Here is a 22,310-nt window from a genome sequence, read left to right as displayed (position 1 = left end):
ACCCACCACCCAAAGGCATGCACAGCCTGATCTTTGAACCTTGCACATGTGTAATAAAGCACAACAGGACAGAGGAGTTTGGGAGGGTTGTACAGTACTGAAGGGAGAGACCATACAAACAAGTACAAAGGAGGGGTAAAAACAACAGATGACATTGTCTCTGTGTTGCTCACCCTGAAATAGCATGGAGACAAAAATACTTTATGATTGACCAGTGGAATTCACATTAAAACCTAACAAATAGCCTACACAATACAGTTTGTGGCAAATCAAGCCAAGCAAGGGGATGTGTGGACAACGGCATTGCTTTTGCTTTTCTCTATTGAAATGCAAAATCCAGCGTTTTACTGCACTACAGTCTGCTTTACCTGTAATACAGTAAGTTGTCCTTGTAAGACCATAAAATGAATAAGATAGGAACTAAAAGAGTCACATGTGTACCAATTTAATAAGCCCACTTTTTGGCCAGTTTCAAAAAACACATTAAAAAAATTAGAAATATAAAAATGTCATATTAAGGCTAGAAGAGATTGAGACCAGCACACTGTTGAAAAAATGAATAAATCCAAAACTGAGGCTTGAATGCAAAACAAATATGTTTATTTTATCTTATGAAAGGCAAAATAAATGTTGACAACATGCAAAATCATCCCATTCTTCAACGACCTGCAGATAATAATCTGTCAGTTATATAATGAATTTCTGATGATTTTGTGAACATTTTGTGAAAAAAAGGCTAGCCCACCTGTCGGTTACATAAGGGAATCAATCATTAAATAGTGTGGGACTTGCTCCAGAGATGCTGAAAAGATAACTGACCAATAAAACTAGGTCCTGGATATGGTACTCATTGTACTGTAAATAGGCCCGACTAGACAACCCCCTAGCCAGGACTCACCTCAGGCTTTAGCTTATTGGAAAGAAATAGCCAATGAACTGTTATCATTACAGCAGGTCATAAAGTCAGTGCATTTTTGATTGATTTCATGCCATTCGTTTCACATGATACTGATGGATGTGGTTGAAGTGGTAAGACGTGAAAAGGTCAATCAATAGGTCAATCAATTTTCATTGGCCTGCTTAACGTGTTCTTGCTACTATCTTTGCCAAGAGACGTACAGTCCTGGAGTGGAAAAACGTTCACCCACCATCACAGAAACATCCTGTTTCAGGGGCTAGCTTATCACTCCAGAGCAGAGCACTTCTGTTTACCGGTTTTGGCAACAGGAGCTCCATGGCGGGGTGTAGGCTAAAGGTCAGGGAGCTTGCCTGTAACGTCCACTTGAAGGCAAACAAATGCCCCAACCTTGAATAAAAGTCTGGTGGGAACAGACAGACTAGCTGACAGTCCTGGAGCTCCAGAGGAGCTCTACCAGCTTTGGTGCACCTTCCCTGGGGGCTGATCTGGATCCACACCGCAGTCATGGATCTTTTCCACAGCTGGGGGGTGGAGGTGGCCATCCATCTGCAGACCCAGTATGGGCATTATGAGGGCTGGTTTAGCCTCTACAGTGGCAGACCTGCATACCACCTTCTTCTGTTTCTTCCCAGTCTGGTTCCATCTGTGCAGGGACGTGGGGGTCAAGCTCATCTGGGTGGCTGTCATCGGGGACTGGCTCAACCTGGTCCGGAAGTGGTAAGGAACGGGTTAAATCGGGTTTCTGTCATTTTGTAAGTCATGGATTTTTACTACAAATGTGGAATAAGTACACATAAAGAAGAACTTACCCTGTCTTGAACATAAATCCTATAAAATACACATTTGTCATTAAAAAAAAGTGTCATTATATAATCATTACAAAGTTGTAACATTTCAAGGAGTTGAATGGCAGGGTTCTATTTGGAGAGAGACCCTATTGGTGGGTCCATGATACCCACTTCCATGGGACAGATCCAGCCCCTGCCTTAAAACAATTCCCAATCACCTGTGAAACTGGACCAGGTCGGCAATGCCATAGATAGACCAATGTGTGCCAGAGTATAGCAATGCGTATCACTCAACACACCTCAAGAAATAGCAGTATTGGCAAGTGGACGCATTATTTTCTTAGTAAGTAATAAATTAATGATCATAGGGCCATAACAACCTTTGCACATTAGTATTGATTCCCATTCAGCAGGGTAAATACATATAAAATAATCTTATCTGGAAAGGAATTCAGTTGGAAGTGTACAGTGAATTCCGTTAATTTTATCTTCAGGGTGTGTGTCCACTGTCCAAAAAGGACAACAAAACAGGGGCGAGAAAGAGTTTGAATGTGATTATGGGGCCAGTAGCCGAAAGGTCGTTGGTTCGAATCCCTGAGCAGACTAGGTGAAAAATCTGTTGATGTGCCCTTGATCAAGGCACTTAACCCTAATTGCTCCTGTAAGTCGCTCTGGATAAAAGTGTCTGCTAAAAGACTAAAATGTACTAATGTAATTCTACAGAAAATAGATACTGAACATAAAGACTTTGCCGGAGATTCATCATATCCCTGTTAGCCAGAACTGTATGCGCTTTAGCCAACTCTTATATCTTAAATGGTCCATGAAGCCAAAGTGTGTTGTTCTTCATAGGAAGCTCTTCGGGTCATGCCATGTGCTCGGCTGGGGTACGTGATGATAACAGCTGTCCTTGGCATTTTTCCTATTTTGTTGCCTTACAACCTGGAATTAAAATGGATTTTTGGGGGGTTTGTATCATTTGATTTACACAACATGCCTACCACTTTGAAGATGCAAAATATTTTTTTATTGTGAGACAAACAAGAAATAAGACAAAAAAACTGAAAACTTGAGCGTGCATAACTATTCACCCCCTATTCAAGGTGTAGAGCCACCTTTTGCAGCAATTACAGCTGCAAGTCTCTTGGGGTATGTCTATCAGCTTGGTACATCATTCTTCAAGGCAAAACTGCTCCAGCTCCTTCAAGTTGGATTGGTTCTGCTGGTGTACAGCAATCTTTAAGTCATACCACAGATTCTCAATTGGATTGAGGTCTGGGCTTTGACTAGGCCATTCCAAGACATTTAAATGTTTCCCCTTAAACCACTCGAGTGTTGCTTTAGCAGTATGCTTAGGGTCATTGTCCTGCTGGAAGGTGAACCTCCATCCCAGTCTCAAATCTCTGGGAAGACTGAAACAAGTTTCCCTCAAGAATTTCCCTTTATTTAGCGCCATCCAGCATTCCTTCAATTCTGACCACTTTCCCAGTCCCTGCCGATGAAAAACATCCCCACAGCATGATGCTGCCACCACCATGCTTCACTGTGGGGATAGTGTTCTCAGGGTGATGAGAGGTGTTGGGTTTGCGCCAGACATAGCGTTTTCCTTAATGGCCAAAAAGCTCAATTTTAGTCTCATCTGACCAGAGTACCTTCTTCCATATGTTTGGGGAATATCCCACATGCCGTTTGGCAAACACCAAACGTGTTTGCTTATTTTTTTCTTTAAGCAATGGCTTTTTTCTGGTGTTGCAGACTCTGTGCCTTTCAGAACAGGTGTATATATACTGAGATCATGTGACAGATCATGTGACACTTAGGTTGCACACAGGTGGACTTTATTTAACTAATTATGTGACTTTTGAATGTAATTGGTTGCACCAGATCTTATTTAGAGGCTTCATAGCAAAGGGGGTGAATACATATGCACGCACCACTTTTCCGTTATTTATTTAATTACATTTTTTTATACAAGTTATTTTTTTCATTTCACTTGGACTATTTTGTGTATGTACATTACATGAAATCGAAATAAAAATCAATTTAAATTACAGGTTGTAATGCAACAAAATAGGAAAAACACCAAGGGGGATGAATACTTTTGCAAGGCACTGTAGGTTCAAAGAGAAGCGGAATCAACGGTGGTGTTACTGCATATACCTATTCAATGCTTTCAGTTGTACATGAAGTGCCTAAGGGTTAAGGCAGGGGTGGGCAAACTACTGCCCGCGTGGCCACATCTAGCCCGACAGCCGATTTAATGCGTCCCTGAAGGGTGCCACCATACAGATGTAGATGTTTTTCTTTATTATTTTGGTTTTTAAAAACATTACATACTTGAACGTTTAAAACTAGATAGAAAGTATGTAAAAATGATCATGGACCTATATAGTTGCAAATAACTCCCCTTTGTTCTGGCCCTCAAATAGATTTTGACTAACAAATCGGTAAAAAAAAATTTGCGGCCCTCCATTGAATTAAAAAATTCTGATGTGGCCCTTGAGACAAAAAGGGGGTAGATACGGTCTAGGGTTGTTTCGGAGCAGGGCCTTAGTGTCTTTTTCATCCCCAGGCTCTTGCAGGTGGGGCTGTGGATGCTGCTGTGTACGGTGGAGCTGCTGGTGTGCATGTCCAGAGTCTACATGGCTGCCCACTTCCCCCACCAGGTCATCAGTGGGGTCATCACAGGTCAGAGAACCAGGACTCTAGATTTCTAGATTTCAAGATGCAGGTCCTGCTGACCTGAACGCTACTGTGCTGGCTTGGTTATTTTCCTTTCATGTTGTCATCCTTTCCAGGAACTGTGGTGAAATGCGCAACCAGGCCAGGCTTAGCAAGTAGTGTAGTATACAAGTTATTGTATCTTGTATCAATGTTCTTGTAGCTTGATGACAAACTATGGCAGGTATCATGGTGGCTGAGGTCTTCTCCAGAGTGCAGTGGATCTACGGAGCCAGTCTGAAGAAGTACTTCTACACCACCGTCTTCCTGCTCTCCTTCGCTGTGGGCTTCTACGTGCTGCTGAAAGCTCTGGGCATAGACCTGCTGTGGACCCTGGAGAAAGCCCAGAAGTGGTGTGTGAGGCCTGAGTGGGTCCACATGGACTCCACTCCCTTCGCCAGCCTCCTGCGCAACATGAGCACGCTGTTTGGCCTGGGCCTGGGCGTGCACTCACCCCTCTACACTGAGAGCAAGAAGAACAGCAGCACCCCCTTCAGGGCGGGATGTATCACTGTCTCCTTATTGCTGCTACAGATCCTGGATGGCAAGACGTTCTCCTCCAGGAACCAGGCAATGCTCTACGTGTTGTCCTTCAGTAAGAGTGCTGCTGCCCTCTTCATCCCCACAGCTCTGGTTCCCGGAGGACTCTCCTGGATCTTCCCAGGTAAAAGTGGGGCGGCTAAGCTGAAATTTTCATAACAATCGTTCACTTTGTGATAAAAGCACCACATTTGGCACAGGTAGGTTTACAAAATGGCCACTGAAAGTAAAATAATTGTACAATTCTGAAGGACTGTTTTGATATAAATGCACCAAATTTGGTACGGAGGTAGAAAAATGTACACTGAAATAATTTCAGTTGCTTTGGCAACAATCTTACAAAATGGCCACCAAAGGTAACGCTATTGTACAAACCAAAGACTATGGTGGAAGTTGAGTGTAGTTGTCATCTGGAGGTGTAAATCTGTTGGACTATCAGAAACTGTTTTGATTTGACAAATTAATTGGCTTGCTAAGCTCATTAGCAGAGAGTGGGAGTGGGTATGGGAAGCAAGAACACCTCAAGAGCTTGGGACTATAAGGTGCTATCTGCAAAAAAAAAAATTGAGATAATTGGCTTTAAAGTTCCGAACCCTCATTGGTTTGAATGGTGTCAGCAATTTTTATCTTGTATTCTTTTGAACTTAACAACACACCTGTCTATATAAGATCCCAGGGTTTGGCCGGCAGGGATGTGGGTTCGTTTCCCACGTGGGGCCAGTATAAAAAAAATAAAAAAATAATACATTCACTAACTTTAAGTCGCTCTGGATAAGAGCATCTGCTAAATGACCTAAATGTAAATGTAATCCCACAGTTGACAATGCATGTCAGAGCAAAAACTCAGAGACAGGATTGTATCGAGGCACAGATCTGGGGAAGGCTACCAAAAAATGTCTACAGCATTGAAGGTCCCCAAGAACACAGTGGCCTCTATCATTCTTAACTGGAAGAAGTTTGGAAACCACCAACTCTTCCTAGAGCTGGCCGCCCGGCCAAACTGGGCAATCGGGGGAGAAGTGCCTTGGTCACGGAGGTGACAAAGAACCCGATGGTCACTCTGACAGAGCTCTAGAGTTCCTCTGTGGAGATGGGAGAACCTTCCAGAAGGACAACCATCTCTGCAGCACTCCACCAATCAGGCCTTTATGATAGAGTAGCCAGATAGATGCCACTCCTCAGTAAAAGGCAAATGACAGCCCGCTTGGAGTTTGCCAAAAGGCACCTAAAGGACTCTCAGACCATGAGAAACAAGATTCTCTGGTCTGATGAAACCTGAAAGCCAAGCGTCACGTCTGGAGGAAACCTGGCACCATCCCTACGGTGAAGCATGGTGGTGGCAGCTTTATGCTGTGGGGATGTTTTTCAGCCAGAGCCCGGACTTGAACCCGATCGAACATCTCTGGAGAGACCTGAAAATAGCTGTGCAGCGACGCTCCCCATCCAACCTGACAGAGCTTGAGAGGATCTGCAGAGAAGAATGGGAGAAACTCCCCAAATACAGGTGTGCCAAGCTTGTAGCGTCATTAAAAAATAATAATCTTTTAACCTTTATTTAACTAGGCAAGTCAGTTAAGAACAAATTCTTATTTACAATGATGGCCTGCCCCGGCCAAACCCTAAACCGGACGACGCTGGGCCAATTGTGCGCCGCCTTATTGACTCCCAATCACGGCCGGTTATGATACAGCCTGGAATCGAACCAGGGTCTGTAGTGACGCCTCTAGCACTGAGATTCAACAAAGTACTGAGTAAATGGTCTGAATTCTTACATTTTTTTGTATTATTATTATTTTTTAATAAAAACCTGTTTTTGCTTTGTCATTATGGGATATTGTGTGTAGATTGATGAGGGGGAAAAACTATTTAATCAATTTTAAAATAAGGCTGTAATGTAACAAAATGTGGAAAAAGTCAAGGGGTCTGAATACTTTCCGAATGCACTGTATATGCAAACCTGGGTATAGCAACAAATAATTTATGGGGAGACAAGTGAAAACTTGTGATTTAGTAGAAAAGTTTGGAGGACATTGAGGAGCTGAATCTTCTGTTACAGTAAGCAATGCTAGAAGACTAGGCTATCTTCAGCTTTGTGAAAATGCCTTCCTCTGGCTCAGAGCATTTATACTGGAGTTTCTGTATTTCATTGTGGTTATGTCTCTTGTGTTCAACTTGATGCTAGTGAATGATACTGTGCTGGTTTGGCTCCTTCGATGACAACAAGAGGACAAAGGGTGATTATCAGGCCCTGGACTCTGGACCCTGAGCGGTGTGGATCAAGACTGGTTGTCCTATACTGTACAAGTAGTGTTTACATTTTATTTACTAGATGTTGTGAACAAGGTTGCCATGATTAATGAGTAAAAGCCCTTTTGTTTGGTGTACACAAAGAGATTTTCATACTTTTAGTTTGTTTTTCAGAAAAAATTATTCTCTGTGTGTTCTGTTTTCCCAAAATGCCAATCCTGATTCATTCTCATCAGGGACATTAAAGATGTAATACTAGAACTCCGACCCTCACCTCAATACATAGCAACACGCTTTACGTCATTTTTGGGCATGTAGGTTCAAAGAGAAGTACCTTTTCTGTACACCACAACGACCACGTGCATCTGTGCATTAGTGATACATACCAAGAATACTGTTTCAAACATGCATACCAGCAATAAATACTTTACCGTACATTGTCACATGTCAACACTACTGTACAAAAATTGCCTTAACTTGACCACGACATCAAATCTGTGACAATCCATCCTATCATAGCCAAGTATTGTGACGGACATGCATATTTCCCATGGTGACATAATACTGTACATCCATCCAACCTCGTGGTGTTTCCCTCTTTCAGCTCTTATCTCCAAGTGCATTGTGGGTTTTCTTCCTATGCTCACCTCATAAAACGATAAAGTATATCTATACAGTACATCACGATTTGCAAAACGCCCAGTAATTTACCATCATTTTCAGAAATGTTGGTAATCTATTGAAAAACTTTGGTAATGTATACTTGAATAACATAACACATAAGATATTCATTTTATTGTCCAAGAGTTTGTAGTGGATAGACCATATGGTTCAAGAGAAAATTGCCTAATTAATGAAAAAAGCATGTAATCAACAATGACATATTTTGCAATTAACTCTGCAACTCTTCCAACTATTGACTTTCTTCCACAACTGGCACCAGTTCGGCCCCAGAACATTTCCCTCATTAAAAAATGCAAATCAATTTATAACATTTTTGACATGCGTTTTTCTTGATTTTGTTGTTATTCTGTCTCTCACTGTTCAAATAAACCTACCATTAAAATTATAGACTGATCATTTCTTTGTCAGTGTACAAAATCAGCAGGGGATCAAATACTTTTTTCCCTCACTGTACAACAAAGATCTATTGAAAAAGATTTAAAGGATGTTCCATGCTGAAACCCTCATATTAAACAGCCACGGTATTCATTAAGTTGATGGGTTATATTTAGGATATTTTACAGCAGTACTCAAATACTATTTGAGAAGGCCCAGTCACACAAATTTCCTAGGCATCAAAGGTCCAGATGGATATTGTTATTTATCGGCGTAGTAACAAACCCCCACCTACCAACCCATGCAACCACAAACTATTCTAAATGTTCACGCCCCTCTTGTTAATGGAGAGAAGATTTCCTGCAATTCTATAAATATTGTAATGTGTGGAGAGAATATTTGTTCACATGATACTTGAGTGACATTAAAATCAATGGGGGCCCCCTGGAGGTTGAGGCCCCTGGGCATGTAATCTGGCCATGATAACTACAAGATTTAGATTTACCTACCTAGCTAGCTAACATTTGCTAGTTGATCAACTGGACATTTCTGACAGGCTCTTAAAGAGCAACTGCCCCTAAAAATCTACTTCTTATTTAGAAAACAGCCTAGGTGGCATCGATATCGGTCAGAAACATTTATTCTACTGTCAAAATTGACTAGAAAGTGTAAATAGGATAATTTATGTCATAAATTCAGTTTTGTGAGACTTGTGGTTGTGACTGCTTCACAACGTAACTGAAGGTTGGGTTTGTTTCAATCTTGCCCACATGCCCACAGCTGGCAGCACACAAGTAATTATCAATACTGAGCGCAGCTGCACACGACCCAATCGTAATGCCCGTGGTAAATTTAGGTTTACTTTGGATAACCCTATGGGGCTAGTTAGGGACCATTGGTAAATTACACAATGTCCATGGGACATTATGTTAAAATTCCAATAGCTCAAATGTAAATGACTTAAAAACCTCAAACCAAGTATAAATTGTAGAAATTCATATACAAATATTGAAAGTATTTAATAAAAAAACTAAAAGGTGTGCAACATGAAAATATTGTCTCATTTACATTGTGTAATTTATTGACGGTCGCTAACTAGCACCGGATATAGGATATCCAAAGTCAAACCAACTTGCCATGGTCGCACACAGCCGGCTGAAGCTAATTGGTGAAATAATAAATAACTCTTCCCACCTGCAAACACACACCCACATCAAACCAACTCACGTTTGAATTCAGTCATGGTCGCCATCATTTCTTAATTAACCAAATCTAAAACGAGGCCAAATCAGGAAGTGCAGTCACCCTTTAAATGTCTGTCAGTGAGTAGTTATGTTTCCATTCACTTGTGCAGTGATTTTTTGTAGACGTTTAGAAAGTTTGCATAGAAAATACCTCTGACTATTTCCTGCTAGGGTGCATTTCCATTTAGCGATCTTGTGTCGATCAAAACAGCTGGACGTAATGACGTCACACCAACAACAACAAAAACTGTCGCAAATACCTAGTGTTGGATAAAAATGTAGTGGTTGAAGTGTTCCCATTACTCATTTATGCAAATTACGCATAAGAAAATTGGCGACAGCCTGTATGCCTTCCCACCTATCGGTTTCATGTCTTATGTAGCCCGCGAAAGCCAGCATGGATAGAATGCAATAATTGACTAATATTTGCCATATTCTAATAATTATCATGTGCCAAAAATGGATTTTGCAAGCAGTAGGCATTTAGAATTAAATGTGGAGCGGAGCTTTATAGTTACGCAGTGACATCAGGTGCCCGCGTACCTTCAAAATGATTGAGCAATCATCATTTATTCGAACAAACAGTTTCCATTATCATTTGTCTCAAAGAAAGTTTGACAAAAGAAAAATCCACCCCTGTCGAATGGAAACTTTCAAGGATTGAAAGGTTGACATTTTGTCAATCTTTAGAAAATGTCTCCTATATTCAGGGGTGCACATAACTTTTTCAGTGAGTTACTCAGGTGAGTACCAGCAGATGGTGTCTGGTACTCACCCCATATGTAGCGTGGTCTTAATAAGTGCAGTCTTCCTCACTGTCCTCTTCAGTGTCGCCCCCACTGTCCTCTGCTTCAGCTTCCTGCATGGTAGATGATGAAGATGCTGCAGATGCACCTCCCTGTCCTTGGTTGAGCCTCCGATTAGCTGTCTCCATCCACAGGTCAACAGCAGGCTTTGGGTCAAATGTCTCTGTGGTCTGCTTTGACAGGTGAATGTGCATCAGGGCTGAGAGACGAGCATGTGACAGACAAGATCTGTACTTGGTTTTTATAATGTTGAGATGTGAGAATCCCCTCTCACAAGCTGCACTGCTTAAAGGCAGTGTAAGAGACAGCTTAACCACCTTGTTGATGTTGGAGTAAGCATCTGGGTTACTTGTATTTACTATTTGGACCAAGTCATACACAGAAGAGGCTCCCAGGCGTTTTCCTGCCTGCTTTAAGCACATCCATTCTGTCACAGTGGTATCTTTGTCAAGTTGCAAGGTGGCCTCATATTTCTTGAGAATGCTGCAAACTGTTGTGTTTCCAAAACTGTGGAGGTCTTGCATTTCCTGAGGCCATGTTGAAGGATCAAATACTAAGAAATGATCACATGACTTGAGGGAGTCATATCTGATTTCAAACTCTTCAATTAACCCCCTGAGTAAGTGTGTCTTGTCTCTGTCAGCATCAGCATTGGAAACAGTGTGTGCCCTGTGGCTTTCACCATCAAGCAGAAGTGTGAACTGTCCAATGGCCACCATGAGTTCATCCTTACATTCTCCAATGGTCAGCTTTTCCTTCTGAAATCTAATGGATGTGGTCTTCAAAATGTTGCAAATGTCAAGCATGTTTGACAGAAAGCACTGAAAACGCTCTGTGCAGATATGCTGCAAGTCACTGTTATCACTTGTAACCAGTTGCATTTTAATGGCTGGCAATAGTCTTGATATTTTTAACAGTGTTTCATGCCTCCATGCAGACCATCTGATATTATGAAACTTACCCAGTTTCACAAAGGAGATCCCATTTTCTTCACATAGCTTATTCAGTGCAGCAGTTTTTTGCTCCACCTTTTTGTAAATAAAACTGCAGCAGCTTGACCACAGAGCGATTAAATGTCTCACAGTAAGGAACGTTGCGATCAGCTGATTTCGCGCAATTCTCCAGTGTGTGTGCTGTGCACAGAATGTGCACAAGGGAGTCTCCAACCGCAGCAAGTTGCCGGAGTTTTGGCACAACGCCGTTGTAGATACCTACGTTGACAGCAGCCCCGTCTGTGCACACAGCGACCAACTTTGTTGTCCAGTCATCCAAGCCTGTGTCCTGGAAAAGTCTCACAAGTCCGTCTGTTATGGCCTGCGCGGTTCGGTCAGCACCCAATTCAATCAGTCCAATAAAGTCCGAAGTAAACTCTCCGTTGCTGGACACAGACACAATGTAAACGATTTCCTGCTCGGTTTTTGTGATGTCCTCAGATCCATCAAAAAGCAGCCCCCAAAATTCAGCATACTGCAACTTGGCTCGTAACTCCCCGCTGATGGTGTGAGCGATGCTCTGCATGATCCGTGTGCCCCCTTCACGTGAATGATATGCACCTCCGACATTTACTCCTAGCCGCTTCAGTAAAGGAACATCCTCAGAATAGGAAGACATGGGACGTGCGTGTTTAGCTTTATGGAAGGCGAGGAGAAAAATATTAAACAGAGCTTGCCGCTGTTCTTCATTTAGCTTGTCTCGCCATCTGGCAAGTGGGCGACTGGACATTTCTTCTCGGCTAGCTTGTTTAGCAATGGCTTGCGCCACATTCGTGTGCTCCTTGCTCTTTTCATGTTTGTCAAATAAAGGATGGTTGAAATTCTTTGAGCCTTTATAAAATGCACCTGTTTTGTCTGCTAGATGTGGATTTGAGAGGAAAATCTTGCACCACATTTCAGTGGGCTCATCGTTAGCTTCAAGCGACTGCAAATCTTGGAGCCACTTTTCCGAAAAAATTATTTTCTTCGGCTCTGGCTCCAGTTGGCGTTTCTTTGTAGGTGGCGAAACGCCAAAGAAGCTGCTTAATGTCTGTTGATTTTTGGACATCCCTGACAGTAGTTGACAAGCAACATGTCATGTGTAAGGTTAGATGAGAAGATCGGTCAAGTACGCAAAGGCGCGTAGTAACACAAGTGGCATTACGCATCCCTGATTTTTGTCGCGCTTGCGTACCTGCGTACCAGTTATGTGCACCCCTGCCTATATTTGCCGTTTCCATTAAGCGTCGCAATAATTTTTTTTTGCGATATTGCTTTTGTCGAATAAACCTGGGTCGATTGAAACCTGCCTAATGACATAAGTGAAAAACTGCCCATGCACTACACAATTTGGAAATTACACCTGGTTCATTCTACAATTACAGCAGGTTAAAAGCCTGACTGAGTTTAAATATACAGTATATATATACATATACACACACACGTATGTAACGTGTACGCCGGGAGTCAGAAAGCAGATGGTGAGTTTAATAATGAAAGGATAAACAAGCACATACATAAGAAGCGTACTGAACGTGAGAGTTAATGACTGATGACAACTGAGGGCTAAATAAAGGTGGAGTAATTAAGGATAAAATGATGAGCACGTGTGCGCAATGATGGTTGCCAGGTTTGCACAATGTGGGTTGCCAGGACCGGGGGTTAGTAGACTGGCGACGTCGATGCCGGAGGGAAGGGAGCAGGCGTGACAATTCCCGCCCCTCCCGTTTCCCTGCTGGAGCGTGCTGGGAAGATTTGGATTGGGTACATATGGAGCATGAGTTGACATATTGGGCGACGTCCTGTGCCAAGGTGGGCCAACAGTATTTATCGGCGAGGGATTGGATGGTGCGGGTGATACTTGGGTGTCCAGCGGCAAGGGATATGTGTGCCCAGGTTGACAGCCGATCTCTCACCCCCGTGGGGACATAGATGCACTCTGGAGGGCAGGTGGCAGGAGCGGGTTCCCTCTCCAGAGCCTAGCGGATGTTCACATCTACGTCCCAAAACATGGGGCCAACAATGCGGGAGGACCGATTGATGGGCTGGAGGGCTCTTACAGGACTCTCAACCAGTGTGGAACAACAGGGTACGGGAAAGCAGGTCCTCCGGCATCCTGGTCCCCAGGCGGTGATTTTCTCCTCGACCAGGAGATGGTGGGGTTGTGACGTTGGAGCCACGGGAGGCCGAGGATGACTTTGTGTACGGGTGCGGTGGTGATGAGGAAGGGATGGCTTTCCTGGTGCATGGGTCCCACGGTGAGGGTGAGTGGTGCTGTGATGTGCGTAATTGTGCCAGATCCCAATGGTCGCGTATCTAGGGTTTGGACAGGAAAAGGAGAGGAGAGTGGGTATGAAGTTACGTTCAGGGAGGAGGCGAGAGCCTGGTCAATGAAGTTCCCAGCGGCACCGGAGTCCACTAGAGCTGTAGAGACAACACTTGAGGGACAGCCAGCCAGTCAAATGGAAACCAGAAAGGGTTTGGAGGAAAATGATGATAATGGAATACTCATGCCTACCCTGGGAGACGGAAGGTCACGGGGCCGCCCCTGTGCTCTAGTGGACCCCGGGTTAGGACGCACTGGACACCGCTGAAGCTGGTGCCGCTCCTGGACGCAATAGGGAAAGAGCCCCAGCTGTCTCTGGCGACACCGCTCTGCCGCGGAGAGGTGTGTGGCCCCTACCTCCATGGGTTCAGGCGAGTGGCGAGGTGGACACGGGCGCTCTCGAAGAAGGTTATCCAGACGGATGGCCATTGAGATGAGAGCGTCCAAGGATATATTGTGATCCCGACGTGCCAACTCCGTCTGGACCTCCTCGCGCGGTCCACTGCGGAATAGAGTGCGGAGCGCCGGCTCATTCCATCCACTGGAGGCTGCCACAGTCCGAAAGGTGAGGGCGTACTCCGCAGCGGTCTGGGTACCCTGCTGGGGTTGGAAAAGTCACTCACCTCCCTCTCTGCCCTCTAGAGGATGGTGGAAGACCGCCCTGAACAGAGCCATGAACCTCTCATAAGAACCCAGCTCCTCCTCTCCTCTCTCCCAGGCGGCCGTAGCCCACTCCAACGCCCGTCCGGTCAGCAGGGAAATGACCGTGGCAACCTTGGTGGTGGGGGCTCCCGTCTGATAGGCGAAATAGAGGGAGCACTGGAGTAGGAAGCCACGGCATTTCGATGGAGTACCGTCATACTTCTCCGGAACGGACAGTCGGGCTACGCTGACCTGGGCATATGGCTGGGTAGGCTGGGGGACTGGCTCACTGTGATGAACCATGGTAGGAAGCCCTCTGATAGGGATATGGAAAACCTCACTGGTGTTGTTGAGGCAGTGGAGAATGCGGAGGACCTGAACGTGAGAGAGAACAATACCACTTGATGACAACTGAGGGCTAAATAAAGGTGGAGTAATTAAGGATAAAATGATGAGCAGGTGTGCGCAATGTGGGTTGCCAGGTGTGCACAATGTGGGTTGCCAGGACCCATATAGTAGATCGGCGATGTCGAGCGCTGGAGGGAGGGAGCAGGAGTAGGCGTGACAATGTGTGTGTATATATATATATATATATATATATACAGTTGAAGTCGGAAGTTTACATACACTTAGGTTGGAGTCATTAAAACTCGTTTTTCAACCACTCCACAAATTTCTTGTTAACAAACTATAGTTTTGGCAAGTCGGTTAGGACATATACTTTGTGCATGACACAAGTAATTTTTCCAACAATTGTTTACAGACAGATTATTTCACTTATAATTCACTGTATCGCAATTCCAGTGGGTCAGAAGTTTACATACACAAGTTCACTGAGCCTTTAAACAGCTTGGAAAATTCCAGAAAATGATGTCATAGCTTTAGAAGCTTCTGATAGGCTAATTGGAGGTGTACCTGTGGATGTATTTCAAGGCCTACCTTCAAACTCAGTGCCTCTTTGCTTGACATCATGGGAAATCTAAAGAAATCAGCCAAGACCTCAGAAAAATAAATTGTAGACCTCCACAAGTCTGGTTCATCCTTTGGAGCAATTTCCAAATGCCTGAAGGTACCACGTTCATCTGTACAAACAATAGTACGCAAGTATAAACACCATGGAACCACGCAGCCGTCATACCGCTCAGGAAGGAGACGCGTTCTGTCTTCTAGCGTACTTTGGTGAGAAAAGTGCAAATCAATCCCAGAACAACAGCAAAGGACCCTGTGAAGATGCTGGAGGAAACAGGTACAAAAGTATCTATATCCACAGTAAAACAAGTCCTATATCAACATAACCTGAAAGCCACTGCTCCAAAACCGCCATAAAAAAGCCAGAGTACAGTTTGCAACTGCACATGGGGACAAAGATCGTACTTTTTGGAGAAATGTCCTCTGGTCTGATGAAACAAAAATATAACTGTTTGCCCATAATGACCATTGTTACGTTTGGAGGAAAAAGGGGGTGGCTTGCAAGCCGAAGAACACCATCTCAACCGTGAAGCACGGGGGTGGCAGCATCATGCTGTGGGTGTGCTTTGCTGCAGGAGGGACAGGTGCACTTCACAAAATAGATGGCATCATGAGGAAGGAAAATTATGTGGATATATTGAAGCAACATCTCAAGACATCAGTCAGGAAGTTAAAGCTTGGTTGCAAATGGGTCTTCCAAATGGACAATGACCCCAAGCATACTTCCAAAGTTGTGGCAAAATGGCTTAAGGACAACAAAGTCGAGGTAGTGGAGTGGCCATCACAAAGCCCTGACCTCAATCCTATAGAAAATGTGTGGGCAGAACTGAAAAAGCGTGTGTGAGCAAGGAGGCCTACAAACTTGACTCAGTTACACCAGCTCTGTCAGGAGGAATGGGCCAAAATCCACCCAACTTATTGTGGGAAGCTTGTGGAAGGCTACCTGAAATGTTTGACCCATTGTTAAACAATTTAAAGGTTGAGTGGCCAGACGGAAGCCACTCCTCAGTAAAAGGCACATGACAGCCCGCTTGGAGATTGCCAAAAGGCACCTAATGGACTCTCAGACTATGAGAAACAAGATTTTCTGATCTGATGAAACCAAGATTGAACTCTTTGGCCTGAAAGCCAAATGTTACGTCTGGAGGAAACCTGGCACCATCCCTACGGTGAAGCATGGTGGTGGCAGCATCATGCTGTGGGGATGTTTTTCAGCAGCAGGGACTGGGAGACTAGTCAGGATCGAGGGAAAGATGAAAGGAGCAAAGTACAGAGATACTTAATGAAAACCTGCTCCAGAGCGCTCAGGACCTCAGACTGGGGCGAAGGTTCACCTTCCAACAGGACAACGACCCTAAGCACACAGCCAAGACAGCGCAGGAGTGGCTTCGGGACAAGTCTCTGAATGTCCTTGAGTGGCCCAGCCAGAGCACAGACTTGAACCCGATCAAACATCTCTGGAGAGACCTGTAAACAGCTTTGCAGCAACGCTCCCCATCCAACCTGACAGAGCTTGAGAGGATCTGCAGAGAAGAATGGGAGAAACTCCCCAAATGCAGGTGTGCCAAGATTGTAGCATCATACCCAAGAAGACTCGAGGCTGTAATCACTGCCAAAGGTGCTTCACAAAGTACTGAGTAAAGGGTCCGAGACAGGATGCACCTGAGCTCAATTTCGAGTCTCATAGCAAAGGGTCTGAATACTTATGTAAATAAGGTATTTCTGTTTAATTTTTTATATAAACATTTGTAAAAACCTGTTTTCACTTTCTCATTATGCAGTATTGTGTGTAGATTGATGAGGATTTTTGTTTTATTTAATAAATTTGAGAATAAGGCTGTAACGTAACAAAATGTGGAAAAAGGGAAGGGATCTGAATACTTTCTGAATGCATTGTAAATATATATATATATGTATATATATATATATATATATATATATATATATATATATATATATATATATATATATATATAAATAAGTGTGTGTGTATAATAATTGGGACCCGTGGTCCGTATTTAGCCTGTTCTGGGTCCAGATCCGGACCATGGTCCACCTATTGTGTGTGACTGTTTTACAGCTTTGTCATTCTATTTTTCATATTTAAAACATCTTATTGTATTCTTTTGTATACACCTAGTTTACAGTACCTAAAATCCTTGAAAGTTTTAAATTCTGGTATTTTACTTAAGTTACCGGTAACATTCCCTCCCTTTGCAACCCTGAGCACACCTAACGTGTGTGTATGTGTGTGTGTGTAAGGGAATGCCACCAGTCTGTGAGGAGAGGGGGGAGTGTTCCTGAAGGGCTGACTTACATTCTGCCGGTGCGTGGACAGAGAGTGACTGAAGGCGTGCCTACTCTACCACCACCAACTCATCCAGAGGTCGCCCCTGTCTGCACATTGAGCCTACGCAAGAACATGTGGACACACACTACAGACTACGTCAGGATAGGACCTGTTGGGCAACACGCACACTACAGACTAGATGTTCAAAATAGAGTTAAAGGTCTCTATCTCAATATGAAATAATTTCTGGTCAACAATTAAGTACCTTACTGTGATTGTTTTCAACAAAAATGGTAAAAAAGAAACAAAAATAGCTTCTTAGCTAAATGTAATTTCTCATGCAAGAATTTTGCTAGGACTGTCTGGGAGTGGTCTGAGAGAGGGCCCTAATTAATTGGAGGAGCCTAATGGGAGGGATGTGTAATCTGAAAACTACCTGTGATTGGCAGAGGAGGGCAAATTATCTTTGTTATTGGTGAATTGTTTGGCTGGGTGCGGTCCAAAAACCCCAACCAGCCAAACAACTGAAATTTCAGGCAGTCTTTTCAAACAGCTCTTACACTAAAAGTGCATTATCATAATTTTCACAATTTCACAGTATTATTCCAACATAGTGTGGAAATATATATAAAACACAGGAAAATCTAGTTTTTGACTGCACTTCCCTTTTAAAATAGGATGACTAAGACCATGAATTTATCATCTATGAACATAATCGTTTGTGATTAAGAACAATTGTTTAATCTCAAACAAATCAAAACAGTATTGTCTGCAAAACCCATCTTGGCAAATGCATGTTTGTCATGTAAACTAATGAGGCACATTTGTACTCCGAGCTGATGCATACAAAGGGACGTTTTCCAATCAAATACGGTCTGTGAAACATAAGGTCATTACCCTGCGAAAGTAACCGCCCCTTTCCGCTTTACTTCCGTATCATGTATCCTAATCTTTTGAATGGGCTTCATACTGTATCACATTCGTAAAAACGCGGTCATTTAATATATATTCAATTATATTTGATTGTGCATTAATTTACTTCTACCAGATAGATGTTTTTGCGCTGAAGACCATTGCGCTACGTTTCTGCACATTTGAATACCATTCAGAAAGCCTACAAAAGTTCAAAAACGACAAGGCTACTTCATTGAAAATGATGTGCCACTTGCATAGCGTATTATGTTAAGTGATCAAGATGCAGTTCATTGGCATCAGATGTGTGATTGACTGTTACACTGCTGGGGAGCTTCTTTGAACATCAGCCTTACATGTACCATTTAGCTCCATCTACTGGGTGACAAAGGCAATGCTAAAACATAGCTCTAAGTCAGTCTATGGTTACGTCAATGGTTTATGTGAGCAGATATGAGTGTAATGATGTCTGTATTGCTTGGCGTATCTTACCTCTGAAGAACATCAAGCATGATGAAACAGCAAATAGTGTTTAGAAGTAAAACCATTCCAAAATGTCTTCTTACAAAACCATTTTATTCAGTGAAATGAGTTGAAGAAACACCTTTCGGAGTTGGCAGCATTAAAATGTCATGTCTCATTATCATTGAACAATCTAAACAATTTAATGGGCATCCTGAAATAATTGTTCTCCTTTGAGTCATAATATCCAGCATAAAGTCAGTCAGCCGTTACCACCATCACAAGAGTAATTGAAAACACAGCCGCTAAAAAGCACTTCTTCAGTGACCTACATAGGACTCGTCTCCCATTACAGCAATAAAACATTCAATAAAACAGTAGACTAAAAGGACCATTTCAAAAGTTTCACAAAAGACAGTAATATGCATGGACAAAATGGTTTTAATGTACTTTTTTTTTTTTTTTTTAATACATCGCGTTATTTTTCCGGAGCCATCGTTCACGGTTCGTCGAGAGACCTCATAACATATTCTTCGAAGGGTTTTAAAACAATGACCATATTTTACAAATCAAACGAAAAGATACCCCGACTATGGTTTCCTGGATTGTACTGATCTGGTAGTGATGGTCTAGCGCTACTCCTTCCGTTACCTCGACAGCTGGGCAGGGAAAGGGAACGGAACGGGAAGGGTGGCTGGGTCAGTCTCAGTACAATGCCTCAGCATTACTGCTCCTAGGCTTCTTGATCTTGTCAATGTTCTTCAAGATCATGTCGTGTAACGTTACCTGTAACAGAGCAGAGTTCAGGATTAAAAACACAATGTGTTATCTTGTGGGTAGAAATGGATGGTGAGGAAAACTATTCCAGTGTATAACAGGACATTTCACTCACGTATTGATTTCTCAGCTCTGAAACTATGACCTTGAGGCTGATGTATTTCTTCTCATCAATCTCCGTCACAGTGCGCCGGTAGTCCTCCTGTTTAGAGAAAGAGAAACATAAGGTAAATAGTAATGTAGGTGAAGGTAAATAATGCATACTAGGGTTGGACAATTTCCAAAATGTTCATAATGCCGCTTTGCCCTCAGTAAATGCACACAGTGTAGCGACAGGTCTGCAGTTAGCAATCACACTTACCACATGTGGGTATTTTGCTATTTTGGACACCAGCTTTGCTCTTGTGATGTAGTATCTATGGGCAGATAGGATATAAGATGGTTATATAGCCTACCACAGTAAGACTGAGTGTAAAGACTGGGTTGAGGTTCGTACCCAGATATCTGGTCGAGGTACGATGCTGCTTCCCCCTCCACTGTTCGGAGTTCAGCTACTGTCTCCTCCTGCAGACACCAAATCAGTGGTCGAGCCATGGTTCAATGTAGCTATACACTTAGATGAGACCTTAGGTACAGACAGCAATAAAAATGGTGCACCTTTTAATACATATAGACTAGTAGTCGAAATGCATTGCAGTTGTGTGTCCTGAGGTACTATGCTGACTGCTCCTGTATGTATTATTTTGTAAATGTATTGTGTTAATAGTTCAATAAAGTTTACTGCAACTTAATGGCCGCCTACTCGTCTTCTTTCTCCTTTTAATAAATACAAAGTAAACGTAGCACCTGAATTGAAACCCCAAAGTTGTTGCCATCTTCTATTCTTGGGATAAGCAACTGAACCCACATTTTGACCTGAAGAACAAGACAGACAGATTATTAGGGACTACAGATAATGGGTGATATGTCCTTACCTAAGCTTATGGTATAGATTAAGGCAAATTATTATGGAAGAGACTGTGTGGGATAGATTATGGAAGTGACTGTGTGGGAAAACGCTATGTACCGTGTTACATTTCTCTATGAGTGTCCTGATCTCTGGCTTGACCTTCTCGATCAGGTCCACCAGCTTGGCGTTACTCTTCATCATCCCACCAGGCATGACAAAGACCTTGGTGCCAGCCTCTTTAGGAGGGGAGAGAACATTATTCCCTTGTGGCTCAGTTGGTAGAGCATGGCACTTACAACACCAGGGTTATGGGTTCAATTCCCACGGGGGACCAGTATGAAAAAGTATGCACTCACTACTGTAAGTCGCTCTGGATAAGAGCGTCTGCTAAATGACTACAATGTAACTGTAAGATGAACATACCTCTTACCACTGTGGGCTTGACCATAAGTAAACACCAGAAAAAACAGAAGAAAATACTCAAAATATGCATGTAGTATTACTCACCCTTGTCCTCCCCAGTACAATCTTCCATTTTCCTCTTTTTGGCATTTTGCTGCGAAGAGGATATCAATTTGTTTACATCTGTTACAATTACAGATGGCATTTGGTCATCACAGTGTGTTTAATTCCATTCCAAGTCTCACCGCTTCAAGTCCGTCGTGGAGATGGTTTGAGAGTAGAATGGGGTCTGGCACTGTCAAGTTGATTTCTGAGTGTATCTCCTTAAGTTCACAGATGTTTAAAATGGGATCCTGAAAAAGATGGGCCACAACACATGCACAACACATGCACTCTAAAGGGAAGTTGGAGGACATTTGACTAATCATTTACATTTTGATTACATAAATAAGTTTACCTTGAGGAAATTGTCAAGTTCCAATAACTTATTTGGGAAAAAACTTGCAACTAGGTTCTCCGCCTGTGAAACAAGGAGTTTATTTGGAAAATGACATTCAGATCTACCTATAGGTAACTAGCTACAATATCTTGATACTTTTGACCCCCACTGAATACAGTGAACAACTGAAAGGAAACTCACCTCCCCAGTAATTCGTTCTCTGAAAGCATCGACCTGTACAAAAACAACAACTGTCATATCACAGGCAAGTAAATAAATGTTCAATAATCAGCAGGCATGTTTGAATAAAACATGTAATTAGGATTCGATTAGGATACTGTCTGCAAGATGATGCTAATCATCAGTCAACGTCAATTCAATATGCTAGCTGGCTACGTCTAAAAATGGTGCTGAATTGAGTTACCGGTACCTTGACACCGTTAGCTAACTAACTAACTACCAATACTCGCCCTTTATGAAACATGCGGCACAAGCAACAATAACCCTTTTATTATGGAAATGCACCTGTTGTTAGACAGTTTGCCTTGTCCGTTATGACAGGCGCGGGAAGATAAAGCAAGTTAGCTTTAGCACTTTGCCTCACTGACTAATAATTGCTTGCTAGCTAGCTCTAACATTACAAGCAACTTCACCCAAGATTTCGAATGACATGTGGACGTAAATTATGTTTTACCTTAGTGTTAAGCTCATTGTCCACCTTGAGGAGTGAATGCATCTTCTTTAACCACAAATGGAGGAAATACGATTGTCCTCACTGCATTCAATTTAGGGCTAAACGTGCGGCTAACCCACTCCTGTCAGCCACACTTGTGTTCTTAAAAATGAC

At 42.9% G+C, this 22,310-nt stretch overlaps 1 protein-coding gene and 1 pseudogene across 3 annotated transcripts; one reads left to right on the top strand and one right to left on the bottom strand.

The window, feature by feature from the left end:
- The first annotated feature begins 744 nt into the window (after positions 1–744).
- On the top strand, positions 745–8,284 carry LOC311129603 (glucose-6-phosphatase catalytic subunit 1-like; annotated as a pseudogene). The gene is made up of 3 exons (XR_014615202.1): positions 745–1,636; positions 4,280–4,395; positions 4,613–8,284. The product of XR_014615202.1 is annotated as a glucose-6-phosphatase catalytic subunit 1-like (transcript).
- A 10,707-nt stretch (positions 8,285–18,991) lies between these two features.
- Positions 18,992–22,310, bottom strand: LOC311135555 (proteasome activator complex subunit 3-like). Of its 2 annotated transcripts, XM_084169567.1 has the most exons (11): positions 22,158–22,310; positions 21,665–21,697; positions 21,482–21,544; positions 21,270–21,377; positions 21,130–21,178; positions 20,740–20,858; positions 20,520–20,588; positions 20,170–20,237; positions 20,035–20,089; positions 19,789–19,875; positions 18,992–19,682 (listed from the first exon to the last, which is right to left on the bottom strand). In XM_084169567.1, the coding sequence occupies exons 1-11, from the start codon at positions 22,197–22,199 to the stop codon at positions 19,602–19,604; spliced, it is 774 nt and encodes a 257-aa protein (XP_084025693.1). In that variant the 5' UTR covers positions 22,200–22,310; the 3' UTR covers positions 18,992–19,601. The 2 variants fall into 2 exon arrangements, with proteins under 2 accessions (XP_084025693.1, XP_084025694.1); XM_084169568.1 differs by lacking the exon at positions 21,482–21,544.

Source organism: Coregonus lavaretus, assembly GCF_964263955.1.
Source record: "Coregonus lavaretus genome assembly, chromosome: 1".
NCBI classification, from domain to species: domain Eukaryota; kingdom Metazoa; phylum Chordata; class Actinopteri; order Salmoniformes; family Salmonidae; genus Coregonus; species Coregonus lavaretus.
This window is presented reverse-complemented; position numbering and strand designations above follow the sequence as displayed.